At 36.0% G+C, this 21,261-nt stretch overlaps 1 protein-coding gene across 1 annotated transcript in view; it reads right to left on the bottom strand.

Annotated features, from left to right (window-relative positions):
- Window positions 1–1,167: 1,167 nt before the first annotated feature.
- Window positions 1,168–21,261, bottom strand: part of LOC149804626 (lysosomal proton-coupled steroid conjugate and bile acid symporter SLC46A3-like) — a 21,434-nt gene continuing 1,340 nt past the window's right edge. Inside the window, exons 2-4 of the mRNA XM_089942579.1 lie at window positions 17,655–17,738; window positions 5,157–5,313; window positions 1,168–4,299 (exon numbers count right to left, since the gene is read on the bottom strand). Coding sequence (XP_089798705.1) covers window positions 4,101–4,299; window positions 5,157–5,313; window positions 17,655–17,738 — 440 coding nt within the window. The 3' untranslated portion in view covers window positions 1,168–4,100. The remainder of the gene's footprint in view (window positions 4,300–5,156; window positions 5,314–17,654; window positions 17,739–21,261) is intronic.

Raw genomic sequence — 21,261 nt, 5'->3', positions numbered from 1 at the left:
TTTTAGACTGTTTCCTAACATGCAAAGACAAATGGGATAAAACTTCCAAACAGTGGTAACAATTCATCAACTTGTATTTACTGTCAAAAGAGTTTCTAATTTACTCATCAAAATCGACAAAATCAACTGTCATTTTTGTATTGACAAAAGTTTTCACAAACTTTTTTGGGTTTTCTTGATAAATAAAATTTATGATTTCTATTCCAAATTTTCATCAGAAAGTAAAACTCTTCACATATATTAAAAACAGATCATAGTGCAACTAAGGTGAATTTATAAACATTTTAAAATAAGAAAACTTGAGAAGTGGCCTTTAAAGTGTAAACAGACTTTGACATAATGACAACTTTCAACAGGAGCTGGCTATAGGTGTATACCCATTCATGCTTAATTTCAACTTCAATTTCAACACTGCAGACATTGTAGTCATATGACTTAAACTGTTAAACCTATGTTAAAAATCCAAGAACGCTCACACACACCTTATAATCTGGTCTTATAAGGAAAAAAGTCTAAATGGAATTCTGGGAAAGACAAAGGTCAAGATCTCAATTTCACATTATATCTCTCTTGTTTTTTCTTCAAACTAAGACTTTTAACTCTTTCTTATTGCTTTGCTGGCAAAATAGGATTGGTCACTGAACATTTAAAACAAAATAAGGATGAATTCATTACATCTGTTTGATTATTGTTTGGTGTTTCAAAGCACAGCAACACATGTAGGTTATTTAGTACCAAGGCAACAGTAGTAAAATGCCTTGCCCAAGGACAAATCCCAATAGCCAACCGGGGATGATTTGGTGGTAGGATTTAAACATGCACCCTTTTAGCAGCATGTTTGCCATGCTAAACACTGCCAATGCAGCTTCTTCCTTATATTCACATACAAAAGAGTTATTATTTATATCTGGAGAAAAATTGATAATGAGTGAAATTTGATGAATTTCTCAATTCTATTTTCAAGAATAAAAAGAATTCCAGTTGTAGAGATGTAGTTATTTTTTCATCCTCTCCACTAATTCTATCTCTGAAAAAAAATATATCAGGAGCAAAGATTGTTTAAAATTGTAATTTGGGAAAATATTTAAGATATTTAGAGAAATTGGGATAAAGAATGCAATTATAATAAATATTTTTCCAAAATATTTAAATAAAATAACCAGTCAGCAGGATCAATGGTCTGTATTTGCATAGCCACACTATTCATCAATTTACTACATTAATTTCCCATTGAAGGAAAGCAAATCTCTGATGTTCCAACTTGATATAAACTTAAAATTCAAATAGTACTTCAACCAGTTTTATAAAATCGTTAAAGCAAATATTTTCCTAATCCGAATTTCACTACAAGTACTCAAGCCAGGACTTTAAAATTGGGTCAGGAATCTAGAAGCAACTTATCATTAATGGTTTAACATATTTAAAGTGATGTTTAAGTAATGAATGAAGACAAAATATATAATTATATAATCAAACCATTTTTTACTTTTGTAAGAAAATGTTATTTACAATTATTAAATTTCACAGACTCAATGGTAATGTGCTTTCTAAGAGAATCACATGTCAGGACTTGATCATATCAATCATCAATTTTCTTCATGCTCATTATCATATTACATGTATAGTGTGACCCTGTTATAACATAATTGCTGGGGTCCAAAAATGCAGTCTATGCTTAGTACCAACCTGTACTATAACCAACCGGGTCAATCAGTTGTGCAAAATGATGCATTACTCCCCCTTCACACAAAACTTTTTTAAAAAATTAGGGGGATATAAGTGGGCACAGTACTATGAACTCATTGATATGGCTATCAGCTTGTTCCAGATTAAATAACAAGTACTTAAAATTGTTATTACATATTTAATATTTATTTTTACATATACAAAATCTGCACTCACCAGTCAAATGTTTTTTTAAATAATAATTCCATCAAAAATGTGCATAAAGAAGCATTTCTATAATAATAAAAAAAATTGATAGGTCCATTCAAATCCTGACATTTAATTTCTTGCTAATACTTTCACATAAACTTATGAAATGGGTGGGCAGTTTTCCCAGCAATAGTAATATTTACTTACATGTCCAAAAGGTCTGATTTCAGTCCATCAATAAAATGCATAATTCAGACACAGAGTTTCTAAAATGAAACCTCTGTTTTAGGCTTCAAATGCACACACTGTCTATAAAAATGGTAAATGGCCGTTGATATTAGAATATTTTTAACTTAAACTCTTTGGTGTATAACTTCTTTAACACTGCCAAAACAATCCATCTATTTAATCATTTTTAAATATCATTTTTATCACATAACAAATTAAAGCAAAATTACAGCTTTGGTTATTAGGAAGAATACTACATGCACCCCTGGCAGAAAATTTGAACAAAATAAAGCAGTGAAGAAACGAATCAATGAAATGGCTATATACCTATGAGATCATCCCATAAATACAACTATGTTTCGTCACATATCCATATTCGTATACCATGAAGTCATTATTATCCCTTGTGTAGCAATTATTGTGGACTTTAGTTGTACCAATAATGAATTGACACAACCAGTGAAAATGCTGCATCTGTGGAAACAAGAGGACCATTTCCCCCAATCAAGGATTTTAAATGACAACTGTAATTTTTCCACCAAACCACAAAAAAATTGATTCAATAAAATTTCAATGAACGCATATAATGATGGCACACTATTTGGCTGAATGAAGACCATCTTTATAAACATGCCATCAGGGGTTTTAAGTTTTATTAAAAACAATGGAATGTTCACAAGTTTTCCATATCAATCAACGTACTAATAAACATTTTTAATGATTAAATTTTTTTTTTACAATTCTATTACATTCTAAATGTTTTGTATGGAAATAAACCTTGGATTTGTAAAACAAGGAGCCACAATGGCTTGCATACAGGCTTGATAGAGACAAGAAACATTGCACAGCTGAGGGAGATAGTTCATTCTAGTTGAATGTCATTGCAGCTATGATGTAAAACAATACCATTAAAGCTTTTCATATGTACATTTTGATACAATTTTGAGGTGCAGTTTCTGTAATGTTTACAGTATTGCACTTAAAAGATACAATTTGTTGTACAACATTACTAGTAAAATCTAAGATCATGAAAATTTGGAAATAACATTACAAATATAAAATGAAAGCATAAATATAAGCACCATGATGTGCTTGGAATCAGGTCAACAACATTTTTGTGTGTGCATTAGTGCTACACATGAGTTAATAAATACAGCGAAACTTCTGAAGACTGAAATCAAAAGTGACCTAGAAAAAGTTCCTGGTTATAAGGGTTTTTCAGTTTACGGAGGTTCTCAAATTTCACCTGATACAAACTGGCCAGTTATGTCCCTTTAGTTGTAATATAATGTATTTTATTAATAATAACGATCTTCTTATACTCTAAGTGTTAATACTCCCTTTGTTTTAACACATGCATCTTTACATCTATGCAATTTGCATGCTTTTGATAAAATGTTACTAGGCAATAAATATGAAAGAAAATTGTTGCAAAATTGTCTGCTGGCAAAAATATCAAAGGCAATGGTATGAACCTTGTTTTTAGTTTGATTCAGGATTATTTTGATGCATAGCACTGGAAACAAAAGGACAAGCACAAACAAGGCTAAATATCAGCTAATGGGCTGCTCTTCATTAGTAGGTCATAGTTTTCTTAATACTGAGTCACAATATTAAACATATCATATTTTAACATAGGATATAAGCATATCTATGGTCATTTTGAATGATATAAAAAAAATTCCCCAAGTAGCATCAATACACAATGCAAATAGAACCTGGGCAGTCTTTCAGTTTTCATGACTATCATAACATCAGTAAAGTGCAATAACTGAAACATGTAATATAAAAGAGAGAACAGCTGGAAACTGTAATTGCACAATTCCACTGTCAAACATGATGTTTATCCAATGACTGAACTTCAAAAATATTACTATAGTAAACATTTTACCAAAATTGGTGTTTTCTCCACAGTTACATCTAGTGTTCAATGAGATATGTTTAGGTTGTGTCATACACCTCTAAGACAATTTTTTCAATGACTTTGATTAATTACTTTATATGCTTTGATTGACCTGAATGATACTGATTTGATGATCAGTTTGGCAATCCCTTTGACCTTGAGGTTCTTCCTGACCTAGACTCTGATCCTCTTCTCTACCAGCCACACTAGCAGCATCTGTTACAATCATTTCTGTCTCACCATCCATTTCCTGGTAGTCTGTAGGGTTGTTTATTTCAATATAGCGAATCCCACTAAAATTAGAGCACATATATATTAAAACTACAGCTAAATCCATGACAAATTCCCCATACTTTTATTATCTCCACCCCACCACATGACTGTGACACAGAGATTCTTGTTGCTGTTTTGGGTTTAATGCAATTTCTTATTGTAAAGATAGGATATACACTGCGACCAGTATAACTGGGTGGAGGAAGAACCCAGGATAACCCCAGTAAGAACCAGCAACCCATGGGAAGCTAATGTCGTCATTTTCACATACCAACATTGGCTGAGCCTAAGACTCAAAAAACCTATATGGATATGTTAGCTACCCAGTTTAGTTAATTTTCCACCTTGTAATTTAGAAAGTTACAGACAGAAGGACAGATGAAGGGTATCACAATATCGCCCAGCTAAAGAAAATAGTGATAAGGAAAACAAAATCCATTTTAAATTACCATACAAACTCAATTATGATATTTCTAGATCTTGAAAATAAACCATGGCTACTTAACTGTACTGTATTTGTTATACCCTGTCATATTTTATACAACCTCAACATATTAAGATTTTAATTATCTGTTATATTCTAATTCAGTTACACACAAACATTGTTCATATGAAAATGCTGCAAATTCTGTCAGCTTAAAAAGATAAAAATAATATTTTATCAATAATAATTATAGACCTGAAACAGTGAAAGTAAAGTAATTAATCAACAACTAATGTTCACTGTTAAAATCAAATTTCTTCCAAGATAGACTTATTTTCTGGTTAAATGAATAAAATTATGGACTAAAATATGTAAGACAACAGTCATAATTTTAGAATACTAATGCTGTAGTATGCAGGAACACTAATGCTGTAGTATGCACTATATACTTACATTGTAAAGGCGACAGGGAGAGCCAGCAGCATGACGGAGATGACAAAGATAAATCCCGAGTAGAAGTGAAGAGTATTGCCATAAATAGACTGGAACACGAGTGGTGCCAAAAAATAGGATATACTCTCTCCACAGTGCATCAGTGAAAACAGGGAACCTGGCAAGGAAAAGTACAACAGCATGACTTCTAAATTTGTGAAAACTGAATTCATGTTAGATAAGGAGAGAATAATCAAATATGCACACCAAACAATGAGTAAACAATAAGAATTTCAATTCGACAAACATGGACAACAAGGAGACACATTCTCCGCAACATGTATATCTGCAAATGAAATAATTCCAGCTAATTTTATATCACTGTTGACTTATCTTGTCAATTACAAAGATTATATAATGTAGATCTTTTATTCATTAAAACTACATGTAATGAATTCTTCCCTACATTAAAACAGTTAATTACATTTATATCAGTTACATGGATTATGGCAGTTAAACAACTTCAGTGTCTTCAAGGACTAAACAAAATGTATAAAATCATATTTTACCTCTGTCACGAAACTGAAGATAAATCTCTATCTGTAATATGGCAAATGGCGCAAAAGTTAACATGCTCATCAAAATTCTGAACATGTCCTGAGCTTCTGAACAATACTTCCAGCCCTGTCTACCTTGGATGGTTATTTATTGAAGTTTCAAACATTGGCATAATTAACTTGTAAAAAGTATGTGTATAAGTACAAGTGTGGCATACCACCATATTACATACCTGGAAGATAATAAACCAAGAAAAAAAACCCACACACAATGTCTGTAAGGAGATGGAATGATTTGTCAAAGATTTCATATGTAAGGAGTTTGTATTTACACAGTCCTGTATCCAGAAATGAAAGTGTGAATGGTGGATTGATGATGAAAAGACAAAATGGATATAAACAAATTTAAAGGTACTTTTAACAGTTCTGGAGTTATGCTTCAAAAATGAAAGTGTGAATGACAGCTGATTGGATGAGAGACAAATGGCTGACAATGGGTGACAAAGTTACCAATACTGAAAATGAAGAAATGTGGATAGAAAAGGCTTGTTTAAACTGCTAGTCCAATAAGTTTTCCAAATTTCATTGAAATACTTTTAATAGTTGTGCCCAATAAACTAAAATAAAGATAATGGATGAACAGTGAGCCCTATAAGTCGAAACGAGGATAAAACAGATAAAGAGTTTTGCCCTGTAAACTAAAACGAGGATAACTGATAAATAGTTTTGCTCTATAAACTAAAATGAGGATAATGGATGAATAGTTTTGCTCTTTGAATTGATAACAAAAATGTTTACATACAAACAGATAGTTTATTGCCAGACAGACAGTGATAGCAATATTCTCAGTATTAAATGTGTGTGTGTGGATGGGGGAGATATAGAAATGGTGAAATGCTCTAACTTTACTCCAAACCAACCGTTATTGATGCATTGATCTTGCTCATAATCCTACTCAACAAAGATCTAATGATATAAGCCTTCTTACAAAGTTTGATCAAAAATATTCTCTTGAGTTTTAAAAACTCAGCTAATCCGATGAAAGATTGCCTCATAAATATACATAGTCTTTGTCAAAATAAAACTTGTAAACATCTTCATATAACTTATTTACCATAAATTTTCTTACAATCAGGTTAGAAACACCATCTCTCAAGTGGAAAGAAGCTTACCAAGGATGTCAGATCATCTAGTTAATCTGCACTATGATTATAATTATCCATATTGAATATCATAAGCGTACTTACCATGTCTGATCAAAATCTGATTGGAAATAAAGTTACTAAAGTTCTGGAAAGTTTGGCCAGTGTGATGCAAGATCATCTCACTCAAATTGTAACTATCTAGAATGATAACAAGCTCTGCCAAACATAACCTCATTAATCTGCATAAATCTTCCTCTTTATCAACGTCCTCCAATATCTTCAGAGAGAGCACAATGAAGCATTAAAGTTGATACAAGAATGAATTCTACCCTTCTTTCCAATCAAATCGATACAGCCAAGAAACAATAAATAGCACCATGCATGACATGTGAATGCATCTATATTGAACAAAGGAGAAAGTTTCTTAATATAACCAATGACACTCTTGCTTTGTCACAACTATCCATTTATAAATTGTAAATTTATGGTTTTATTATTTGTCTGTATACTTGTAGTAATGCCATGCATTGGTTAAAAAGTATTTGCTTCACTGCTATTTTCATATTTTCACAAAAATGACTGATGTCAGAAAACAATATTGATCTAACAGAACTTCTCAAATTCAACAACACAGAATCGTCCTATATGTTTCTGACCTACATTATCAAATCCAACAGCACAGAATCGTCCTGTATGTTTCTGACCTACATTATCAAATCCAACAGCACAGAATCGTCCTGTATGTTTCTGACCTACATTATCAAATCCAACAGCACAGAATCGTCCTGTATGTTTCTGACCTACATTATCAAATCCAACAGCACAGAATCGTCCCGTATGTTTCTGACCTACATTATCAAATCCAACAGCACAGAATCGTCCTATATGTTTCTGACCTACATTATCAAATCCAACAGCACAGAATCGTCCTATATGTTTCTGACCTACATTATCAAATCCAACAACACAGAATCGTCCTATATGTTTCTGACCTACATTATCAAATCCAACAGCACAGAATCGTCCCGTATGTTTCTGACCTACATTATCAAATCCAACAGCACAGAATCGTCCCGTATGTTTCTGACCTACATTATCAAATCCAACAGCACAGAATCGTCCCGTATGTTTCTGACCTACATTATCAAATCCAACAGCACAGAATCGTCCCGTATGTTTCTGACCTACATTATCAAATCCAACAGCACAGAATCGTCCCGTATGTTTCTGACCTACATTATCAAATCCAACAGCACAGAATCGTCCCGTATGTTTCTGACCTACATTATCAAATCCAACAGCACAGAATCGTCCCGTATGTTTCTGACCTACATTATCAAATCCAACAGCACAGAATCGTCCCGTATGTTTCTGACCTACATTATCAAATCCAACAGCACAGAATCGTCCCGTATGTTTCTGACCTACATTATCAAATCCAACAGCACAGAATCGTCCCGTATGTTTCTGACCTACATTATCAAATCCAACAGCACAGAATCGTCCTATATGTTTCTGACCTACATTATCAAATCCAACAGCACAGAATCGTCCTGTATGTTTCTGACCTACATTATCAAATCCAACAGCACAGAATCGTCCTGTATGTTTCTGACCTACATTATCAAATCCAACAGCACAGAATCGTCCTGTATGTTTCTGACCTACATTATCAAATCCAACAGCACAGAATCGTCCCGTATGTTTCTGACCTACATTATCAAATCCAACAGCACAGAATCGTCCTGTATGTTTCTGACCTACATTATCAAATCCAACAGCACAGAATCGTTCTGTATGTTTCTGACCTACATTATCAAATCCAACAGCACAGAATCGTCCTATATGTTTCTGACCTACATTATCAAATCCAACAGCACAGAATCGTCCTATATGTTTCTGACCTACATTATCAAATCCAACAGCACAGAATCGTCCTATATGTTTCTGACCTACATTATCAAATCCAACAACACAGAATCGTCCTATATGTTTCTGACCTACATTATCAAATCCAACAACACAGAATCGTCCCGTATGTTTCTGACCTACATTATCAAATCCAACAGCACAGAATCGTCCCGTATGTTTCTGACCTACATTATCAAATCCAACAGCACAGAATCGTCCCGTATGTTTCTGACCTACATTATCAAATCCAACAGCACAGAATCGTCCCGTATGTTTCTGACCTACATTATCAAATCCAACAGCACAGAATCGTCCCGTATGTTTCTGACCTACATTATCAAATCCAACAGCACAGAATCGTCCCGTATGTTTCTGACCTACATTATCAAATCCAACAGCACAGAATCGTCCCGTATGTTTCTGACCTACATTATCAAATCCAACAGCACAGAATCGTCCCGTATGTTTCTGACCTACATTATCAAATCCAACAGCACAGAATCGTCCCGTATGTTTCTGACCTACATTATCAAATCCAACAGCACAGAATCGTCCCGTATGTTTCTGACCTACATTATCAAATCCAACAGCACAGAATCGTCCTATATGTTTCTGACCTACATTATCAAATCCAACAGCACAGAATCGTCCTGTATGTTTCTGACCTACATTATCAAATCCAACAGCACAGAATCGTCCTGTATGTTTCTGACCTACATTATCAAATCCAACAGCACAGAATCGTCCTGTATGTTTCTGACCTACATTATCAAATCCAACAGCACAGAATCGTCCCGTATGTTTCTGACCTACATTATCAAATCCAACAGCACAGAATCGTCCTGTATGTTTCTGACCTACATTATCAAATCCAACAGCACAGAATCGTCCTGTATGTTTCTGACCTACATTATCAAATCCAACAGCACAGAATCGTCCTATATGTTTCTGACCTACATTATCAAATCCAACAGCACAGAATCGTCCTATATGTTTCTGACCTACATTATCAAATCCAACAGCACAGAATCGTCCTATATGTTTCTGACCTACATTATCAAATCCAACAACACAGAATCGTCCTATATGTTTCTGACCTACATTATCAAATCCAACAACACAGAATCGTCCCGTATGTTTCTGACCTACATTATCAAATCCAACAGCACAGAATCGTCCCGTATGTTTCTGACCTACATTATCAAATCCAACAGCACAGAATCGTCCCGTATGTTTCTGACCTACATTATCAAATCCAACAGCACAGAATCGTCCCGTATGTTTCTGACCTACATTATCAAATCCAACAGCACAGAATCGTCCCGTATGTTTCTGACCTACATTATCAAATCCAACAGCACAGAATCGTCCCGTATGTTTCTGACCTACATTATCAAATCCAACAGCACAGAATCGTCCCGTATGTTTCTGACCTACATTATCAAATCCAACAGCACAGAATCGTCCCGTATGTTTCTGACCTACATTATCAAATCCAACAGCACAGAATCGTCCCGTATGTTTCTGACCTACATTATCAAATCCAACAGCACAGAATCGTCCCGTATGTTTCTGACCTACATTATCAAATCCAACAGCACAGAATCGTCCTATATGTTTCTGACCTACATTATCAAATCCAACAGCACAGAATCGTCCCGTATGTTTCTGACCTACATTATCAAATCCAACAACACAGAATCGTCCCGTATGTTTCTGACCTACATTATCAAATCCAACAACACAGAATCGTCCCGTATGTTTCTGACCTACATTATCAAATCCAACAACACAGAATCGTCCCGTATGTTTCTGACCTACATTATCAAATCCAACAACACAGAATCGTCCCGTATGTTTCTGACCTACATTATCAAATCCAACAGCACAGAATCGTCCCGTATGTTTCTGACCTACATTATCAAATCCAACAGCACAGAATCGTCCCGTATGTTTCTGACCTACATTATCAAATCCAACAGCACAGAATCGTCCCGTATGTTTCTGACCTACATTATCAAATCCAACAGCACAGAATCGTCCCGTATGTTTCTGACCTACATTATCAAATCCAACAGCACAGAATCGTCCCGTATGTTTCTGACCTACATTATCAAATCCAACAGCACAGAATCGTCCTATATGTTTCTGACCTACATTATCAAATCCAACAGCACAGAATCGTCCTATATGTTTCTGACCTACATTATCAAATCCAACAGCACAGAATCGTCCTATATGTTTCTGACCTACATTATCAAATCCAACAGCACAGAATCGTCCTATATGTTTCTGACCTACATTATCAAATCCAACAGCACAGAATCGTCCTGTATGTTTCTGACCTACATTATCAAATCCAACAGCACAGAATCGTCCTGTATGTTTCTGACCTACATTATCAAATCCAACAGCACAGAATCGTCCTGTATGTTTCTGACCTACATTATCAAATCCAACAGCACAGAATCGTCCTGTATGTTTCTGACCTACATTATCAAATCCAACAGCACAGAATCGTCCTATATGTTTCTGACCTACATTATCAAATCCAACAGCACAGAATCGTCCTATATGTTTCTGACCTACATTATCAAATCCAACAACACAGAATCGTCCTATATGTTTCTGACCTACATTATCAAATCCAACAACACAGAATCGTCCTATATGTTTCTGACCTACATTATCAAATCCAACAACACAGAATCGTCCCATATGTTTCTGACCTACATTATCAAATCCAACAACACAGAATCGTCCCATATGTTTCTGACCTACATTATCAAATCCAACAACACAGAATCGTCCTATATGTTTCTGACCTACATTATCAAATCCAACAACACAGAATCGTCCTGTATGTTTCTGACCTACATTATCAAATTCTTTGGTCACATCTTCTATCACATAAAATTTAGAGCTTGCTTCCTTAATCTATTTGCCCAATGATTCACAAAAGCTCTAATGAAGTGGTACTTCCTTGACACAAAGTCTGCCATTATTACCCTATGACAGATTAACATACAGATTACTCCATGACAGATTAACATATAGATTACCCTATGCCAGATAAACATACAGATTACCTTATGACAGATAAACATACAGATTACCCTATGACAGATAAACATACAGATTACACTATGACAGATTACCCTATGACAGATTAACATACAGATTACTCCATGACAGATTAACATATAGATTACCCTATGACAGATAAACATAGATTACTCTATGACAGATTAACATACAGATTACACTATGACAGATAAACATACAGATTACACTATGACAGATTACCCTATGACAGATTAACATATAGATTACCATATGACAGACTGATATACAATTTCAAACTGATTGTATAAATATAATGAAAACATGGCAGTTAAAATGTTCAACTTTTTGGTTTAGAACTCGAGTTGCTATTTACATTTTGAAACACAAGTTGGTATGTTTTCATCATCACAGCAGGGTGAAGTCATTTTTGTTTCGTAACAGATGGCAACAAAGTTTCATTTTTAGTTAACTTAGTTGCCCACTTTGCCTGGTAGAGTAACCCCTGCAGGTTAGTATGATAACCTCTTCAATAAGGCCTGGACTATTAGCTCTAATTTCTCTGAACTGAATCAAAATAAGATCCTGGGCTGATTCCAGTTTGAAACAGGGTCAGTAATTTTGGTCTACTCAAATCAAAATTGGCTAGTAGGCATGAGGGGTCTTAATCATGACTGATATCTCTTCTGTCATGGTGCCTCAATGTGTCACATATCATGGAGCAGTAACCCTGATGGTAACTTGTTCATACTTTTCTCATTGAAGAACTGGGTAGTTGAGGGATCGATGCATTCAAATGGACTGTTATGAACTCAACACTAGTCAATGAAAACATGCCCTTTTCCGTTATAACCATTCTGAGTCGAGGACTTTCTTGGTCTCGAGATTCTCTCTGCAATCAAAAATCTAAATACTTTCTCTAACAAGGATGTCCTGACAAGAGCATTGAAAGAGAAGATGGTTCAGACAGGGGTGTAACACTTGCAACCATGATTTTTGTAACTGATTTGGTTTGGCTGTAATATTCTGGTGTAGGTCTATTACAATATTGAGTAGTTCACTGACCTACAACATGTCCCATCAGAGAGGGCCTATCAGAATTATCTTGCAATTCTGGCCACCAATTTTCTGTACAATGTCAGAGTGGGGCTAGGCAAATACCTATAACCCCTCCCAGCTGACTGACAGTGAGTCTGTGGCCCAAGCTTTAGGGTCTGGAACCTATAAGACAAAGTCAGCCCACCTTGACTCCACCTTGTTGGAAAAAGTAGATAACTGGATGCACCAACTGGACAGATAAATTGACCATTCCAAATGAATAACCTGCCCGTTTTTTGTAACAATATCGGCCAAGACACAGAATCTGCTGGGAATGTGTCTGATTAATATGTTAATCTAAAGATGACAGCACTGATAAAGAAACTGCCAAACCAGCAAGCAAAGGTCAGGCAATCTGGCGCCCCTATATCTGAGGAAGTAAGTCGTAAATAGAGGGTTCCCATTTACTGTTAAACATATTCAAAGTTCGGCAACAAGTGAGCTCCCCAATGGCATGCAAGACATCTGTACCTAGTGTCACTTCCAGTTGTGGCTTCTCCAGAGGAAATCCTGTCTTGAGCCAACTGTGGTTGAGCCACTGATGCAGGAATGACTGCATCTCATTTGTGATATTGATAATTTGATTTAGTGGACTGGAAAAGGGCGCCATTGAGTCATCTGTAAAGGGGACATGGAAAGGCAGCCCAGCTGGATCACATTCCCTGCTGCACTGAATAATCTAAGGAGTTGCAAGAACTCTCTTACCATAAATCCTGCCATGTTGAAAACAACTGTACGAGTTCAATAACCACATAACACAGACATGAGGGAGATGTACATGATTAAGATTTGTTATAACCTCCATACCCAAGTGGACAAAACACTCAGATGGGTGAAGATCAGATTTTTCCCAATTTATGCTAAAACCAAGACTCAAAAGGGGAAGAGATCACTTCTGCCTCTTAGGAAAAAAGAACTTACCATATATTTTTGAAGGAGATCATTTAGATACACCACTGCTGCCAAAGGAGAAGATGACCAGACCATTGTGCTGATATTTAGACAGAACAGAAAGACCTGAAATTGGCAAGCATGTCACAGTAAGCAACCCCAAAAAATGTCATGAAGCTAGGTGAATAGGGACAGGAAAGTAGGCAATTGTAAGATCAAGACTGATACCATACTTGTTCTTTCATATGGAAAGACATATGGATCTTGCCATCTCTGTCCTGAATCTTAGCAACAGAAGAACTGAATTCTGATCAACCTCAACCTGCCATTGGCCTTTTTTTGGTACAGAACAGCAGTGAACAGAACCCACAGACTGGTTTTCATCCAATCTCTACTGACCATTTGTTGATAAGTGATGTATCTACTGCTGTAGAATTTTGTCCTTCTAATGATCCAAGAGCATATCCATTAGAATGGGAGAGGAAGAAAGAGAAAGGGAAGGATAAATTAAATATGAAGCCCCTCTGAAATGATCCATGTCACCTAGTCATTTTGTGGCAATAGACTGACTCAAAGTGATTGAAACTGCATCAGTCGTGTGTCCCCCCCCCGGCCTGGCTGTGGGTGGTGTGGGTGTCAAATCAGTGGCAGGAGACAGGACACTTGGGGGAAGGAGAAACTTGGTTTTAATCCTCCCCTGTAGATCACATGTTGTCTGCTGGCATATAGTTGAGATCTAAATGGCACCTGGAATATCAAAGATCCGTTTCTTTGGCTTACCTATCTCCCATCCAATGTGGCAGGGGCAGCTGATTTCCAAAACAAATATATGGGTGGAGCAGCAAGTTGCCAGGGTATGTGCCTGCCTCCAAATTTATTCAAATCTTTCCCCATACAGCAATGGAAAGCCAAATGGAGTTATCCTTAAACTGAGAGCATATTTTTTACCAAAAATGTTGTGGAGCACAAATAACTGTTATGACATATCAATTTAAGTATTGCAGAGCTAACCAACTCATTCACAATTAAATGGTGGGCTGGTCTGTTATTGACCCAAGTAATGTTGGCTGTCAACACATAGGCTGGTTGGTTGGTTGAGTACCCCTCCATTAAGAAAATCACGAAGGAGGCAGAATCTAAAATCGAAGATGTGATGTTGTGCGAATGATTTTCTTTTTATTTAATGCCATATGAAAGGTGGTGAAATGTGTCTTGTATCAGACTGTAAATGGTCTGGTTCTATTTTGGGATAAACTGCTCCCTGTGGCAACAATAATTCATGCCAAAACCCTGTGGGTATGCACTGAATAAATGAGAATCCGGCCCTGCCAGACAATTATGTCACACTGATTCCAATGGGTGGTTCACCACCATGGTTATCAGCCATGCAAAATGTGGTCCAGTTTTGCCAAAACCAGTCTAACCGTGGGCATGGCCGAACAGATGGATCTATCACTGAAATCCCTGTTATAATACGCTTGGATAGTCTTAATCCAGGCAAGACAGATGGATATATTACCAAGATCTCTGTAACTGTAATAGTCTGTAGCCTTAGGCATGTTAAAATAGAAAATCTATCATTAAAATCTCGGCAATTGTAGAGATGAAAACCCACCAACCTGACAAGATGGCTGGATCTATCACTAAGATCCCCGTAATTGTAATTGTATGTATCTGTAGCTATTTTCGAACAGAAAATCTATCATTAAGATCTTCATAGCTGTAGAGCAAACAATAGGCAGCGTGTGCAAAACTGTGAATATCAACACGCATTAACGACTGTGTTGCACCATGTGCTAAAAAAATTGCTAAGTCCAAAAAAGTTCACAAAATATTTACAAAATGCCAAAAATAAAATTTACCACCTGTTGAGAAAGGAAAATTAGTACAAAAAAGACCAAAATCCTAGTTAGATGGCTCAAATTTAACACAGATTTGGCTTCTGATTCACAGGAGGTTTCTCATACAATGTTGTACAGAAGTGAAATTTAAAAACTATTGACACCGGGTGGGGTCATGAGGAGGTACTGGACAAGTTATTGTCCTTTGTCTATGTGAGACTGATAGAACAGACACATTTTTGTCTTCATAGTAAGGCTAGATTCAAGTGGCAACAGGCTCAGAGATCTCGCTAGGATTTTAAAACAAGGAGTACAGGACTCCCAGTTTGGTAAAAATAGGAGTCCCACCATCAAAAGTTGCAGTCCCTTGTTTCCTACAGAATCAACACAGACGTGAGTGCATCTATTTTTAGATGGAGAGGTTTCCATGCAATCATTCACTTTAATATAGCTTCATTACAACAGTCCATTGACAGGATTGCAAATTTATGGTTTATTTATTTGTCTACGTCCTTGTAGGAATTTCAGGCAATGGTTAAATAATATCTGATTTGCTGATTTTTCCCTGTATTTTCACAAATACGTGTCAAGTCGGAAAACAGCTTAGACCTTAAAGCGCATCTCGCTAATTTCACAACACAGCATTGTCCTCTACGTTTCTGACGTACATTATTTGCAAAGTTAAATCTTTAATAAAATAATACCTTGGCTTTGCTTTCAATGATTTGTATATTTTTCTGAAAATATTTGCCAGATGATGTACGAAAACAGACAATCTAATAAACTGGTACATCCCAGACTTAGCGAAGTCCGCCATTATTTCCCGTTAGGCCTACTGGTTCACTTACAGTTTCAAACTAATTTTATGACGAAATAGTGTACAAGAGGCAATCCAGATCACAGATTCTGATCTTAGAAAACATGTTTGTGTTTTATCATCAAAAGATATCATGCAGGAAATTGACAGTTGCTACCTTACTTAAAAAAGGGTTAATGGTTAATCAGCTATCAAAACATATGCTTGTGAATGGGCGGGAGTTTGTTTGTCAATGTAACTGATATCAAAACTTGGCCTAGCTACTGATCTATTGATGAATACATTTTGCTACAAACACTAGAACTAACCGGGCTAAGGCGAGGGGTATTTTAAAAAAAAGTATGGTCAGTCAACATACCTCTTAAATAGCTCTTGTTCATTCATCAGAGTGATACTGAATTTTGTCAATATAAGTGAGGATTTATTCCAAACACTAAGCTAGGCATCACACACTTTCTTACACTTAGCCACCGTCCTATCAGAACTATCAATTCTAGCAGCTTTAGCACTCTTCTGAATCTCGTTACAATCTTTGTAAGTTTGCCGTTTAACCCCAAAATACTTATCCAAATTTACGAATGGCATTTTGTCTAAGTCTCAACATGTCTTGATTCTCGTGCACTATTTATTCCAATACATTTGGAAATGAACACAATAACGAAAGCTAAAGTTGTTTATTTGATGTACTTCTATAAATGACCACATGTACATCTCTGGGTCTTTCTGACTCTGAATTCAATCACTGTAAATATCAGTACATTTTCCCAACTGGCCACCAGTCAAAGCCTTTTAACTGGCCGCCCAGCTATTGCATCATGTTCTTTTTGATGTACTCTTATAATGGCAACATGTATGTACATCAAGGGGTCTTTCAGTCAATGAATTCTGTCATTGTAAATATCAGCACAGCTAATTGATCAACATATTTACCCACAAAGCAGGTGGCTGAAGCAGAACTGGCAAGTCTTTGAATTTTGCCGCACACATATTACATGCATATGGAGGACTCCTGCCTCAGTGATTTTATGCATCCCAGATCAAAAATTGGTGTCCAAATACGTGTAATTAAGCATTTCCGAGATCTCTAAGGCTGATATCCCTAATGTCAATGTGCTAAGGGAACATATTTGAAGGAGAAATGTGAAAATTAACTATAACATTCAAAATTCTACACTGAACTTTGGTTGGATACATACCTTGTTCACTGGGTTCAACACCTTTTGATACAATAGATCTTAGCATGGGAAATGGAAGTAGCTCCAAAACCAGAAGCATCAAAGCTGCAAAATAGAAATAATGTAATGCTGCTTGAGTATTTAGAAGATGCTAAATAATTCGTAAAATTATTTGCAGGTTTAATCTCCCAAATAGCAGTATATGGGATCTACACTATCTGCTTGTTGCAAAATAAACCTTAAACCTTTTCCAAATTTAAATGGCATTTTCTGTAAAACATACAAATTGCTGGTTACATTTTTTTTTCCATTGGCCTCAAATCAGTTCACATCAAGAAATAAACCACAGAGCTCTCAACAGAATTTCGGGATGAGGAGTCCTGTACTAGTCACTACTGCAACTCTGGAGTCCCCAGCATAATTCTGAGTGTTTGGCATAAAACTCAGGAGTCCCACTCATTCAAAATGATAGATAGGAAAATGATAAGTATGTGCTCATTATTCAATAATATAAAGATTTAAATCCAAGTCATTTATAATATCACATAAAAAAGAAAACATATAACAGTAAATAGAATGTTAAGTATCAACATTATGTGTTCTTTTTACCCCTAGAATAACAATAAAAACAATAAATAAACCACAAGTATATAAACGGTCAACAATTAGTTTCAACCTCAAAAACGATCACATAGAATGCTGTGTAGTTTTCTCTGCAGGTAAAGTAGCATCCCATTGCTATTAAAGAAACTAACACGAATAAACACTGGGCATTACCCTGTACCATACGTGTGTGTATGTGTGTGTGTGTGATTGGATTTTTAAAGTAGCTTTAACGATTGTGTAGTCATATCGCTATGATGTCTGCAGTGTGACAGTTTATAGTGATGTCTAGCACTGGGGCATCATGCCACAGACATGTAGCATGATGTCCCACCCAGTCACATTATCCTGATACCAGGCCGACCAGACTCCTAACACTAACCTCTTAATGCTAAGCATCAAGCGAGGCAGCTGTTAGCACCATTTTTGTAAGTCTTTGGTATGACTTGGCCAGGGATCGAACCCATGACCTTCTGCATCCTTGGCGGATGCCCTAACCACTAGGCTACCGGACCGGTTGTACCATATATATACATGTAAATTAAATGAAACTAAAAATGAATGAAAAAACATATATCATTTAGCATATGTGCAAAACAAACTAAAAATAAATATATTCATTAGTAAACAGTGTTAAATGCCTTAAAAGTTGACCACAACGAATAAAGGTGGGATATAATGAGATCATGCTGTAGTTCCTAATAGAAATCAAACATACTTAAATAACAGTTATTATTATTATTAGGGCATAGTGATGATTTGACAATGTTGTCCAAATCAAACTCTGTCAGAGGAAGCTTCAACTGTTGTAACATATGGGGCCTTGTTTATTTGCAAATCAATTGCAGGTGTTTACAAACACAATAAAACATTATATCTTCGATACAAATCAGAGTAGCCTTTGGATGGGCAGTCCTGTTTCAGTGATGGTCCTGGCTTTTAAAAAGCTGTCGCCAAAAACATCGCCAACCTCAATATTTTGTCGCCAATTTTCAAAAAGTGTCGCCCAAAAAAGTAGTGTACATTTTTCCAAGTGTTAATTTAGTCTATTAATGTAACAGGCAATGAAAATTACAAAAGATGGATTAGTTAATACTTTAATTACAACAAGCATTAACAAAATGTTACAAAGTGTTACATGAAGATCCGTCGCGATTTTAGGGCTGCCCACTTGTTGAATGCAGTTTCAAAGTCTAATTTTTCACATCTGTACATGCTAATTCTGGGGCCCCGAGTGGCCGAGTGGTCTAAAGCGCTCTTCGTTACGGATCACTGCCATCTCATCTCTGTCTGCGGCGGTTCGAGTCTAGGATTCAGTCAATGTGGGTATGTGAGAAAGCTTGCCAGTAGCTTCTCGTGGGTCGGTGGTTCTTTCCGCGGTTTTCTCGGGTTCTTCCTCCACCATTAATACTGGCCGCCATGTATAGCCTATCGTGTGCTGAAAAATGGCGTTAAACCCCACAACAACAACAACAACATGCTAATTCTCATTAAATTCTCGAGAGATGAGATGCAGAGCTTATTTCTGATGTCAGTTTTTATGAGGTTCATCTTACTGAATCCACATTCACAGTCCTCAGTGCTGACATGTGACACCAGTAGCCTCTCAGCAGCCCCCCCCCCTTATGGCTAGCTTCACAAAGCTTGTAGCGAATTGCTTCATAAATCCCAAGAATGATCACTGAATGCTCTATAAATTTTCTCGACAAGAAAAAAGAATCTCCATTCCCACGAATGAAACTTACACGAGTCAACACCTGGCAATATTGGACCGTATATATAAGCGTAAATTCACACCCAATTTAGGGATTCTTTCACTCCTGTATTTTGAGAAATAAATAATTATTATTAATTATGCAAAACTGTTTTTTTTTTGCTATTTCTTGTTGCGGAGTTTAAGTCTCTGCAGCCGTAACACGGGACTGATGGCAAAAGGAAAAGATCAATGAGTAAAATGCTGCACTGGCGACAGATGTAATTGTGATTGAGATTTTTTCCATTTGCTTTGTATTTATACACAGTAGTCAGTACTTCAAAGGTTATCAGTTTTCTATGAAGGTTCAGCAAAACTATTGTATTGGTATATGTATAAAAAAAAAACAGAAGGATTAGCCATACAATTAATTGTATCTGTTCTATTCGAGCCTTCAGAAGTCGGTCAGTTGTAGGTATAGTGCGGTAGCATGATTGACTGTATCGCAGCATACAGTACTCAGCCCAGATGTCAGCATAAGCAGATTATGATGTAACAATGCACTGTAAAGATAGGGTTGTCAATAAGAACAAAGGATCGTTTGTGTAACAGATTGATTCCAATGCATTGCTTAGTCAAGTTTGTGGCTTCCTTTCATTCTGGCTTTAAATTTATTCAGTCCAAATCCATGATTGTATGTACAAATTAAATAACCAAAAAGTATGTCGCCAAAAAAATCGCCAGATGGGATATTTTTGTCGCCAATAAGGAAAAAAAAATCGCAATTTGCGACATTGGTGAAGCCCAGGACGATCCCTGTGTTTACAAGAAAATTATACCGATAAATATTAACTATTTATTAGTTAAATTTACATAAATCTAGCCATTAGCTATTCTGCAGATTGGCCATAAATGACCTGAAGGTGAAATGGGAGACCGTCCTAGGTAAAATGAGGTACATCAAGAGGATACGCTATTGTCCTTTGTGAATTTCACACTTATTTTATCTGGAAACTTATGTTCCTGGGAGCCCTGAAACATACAAATCAAAATTTCATACCAGGTCAAAATTTTTCAATTGCTCAGGAAATGATATTAACATTTTAACTTTCAAACAGTTTAAATTTTTTCAATAAATTGTCCTCAGTCAGTAATAATGAAGGAAGAATTATAACTTTTACTAGTAATAAGCAAATGTAGTGACTGCGTACTGAACAATACTAAGTAAGAACAGCACTAATTAATAGCAATTCAAAATAAATGATTTTCTACATGCAATTTAATTTAATGCAAAGTAATTTAATTACTTTACAACACCTTCTTGTCTAGTGT

The sequence above is a fragment of the Sinohyriopsis cumingii genome, chromosome 2, assembly GCF_028554795.1.
Source record: "Sinohyriopsis cumingii isolate HCF-2022 chromosome 2, ASM2855479v2, whole genome shotgun sequence".
NCBI classification, from domain to species: domain Eukaryota; kingdom Metazoa; phylum Mollusca; class Bivalvia; order Unionida; family Unionidae; genus Sinohyriopsis; species Sinohyriopsis cumingii.
The sequence above is the reverse complement of the archived record's forward strand: the minus strand, read 5'-3'. Positions and strand labels throughout refer to the sequence as shown.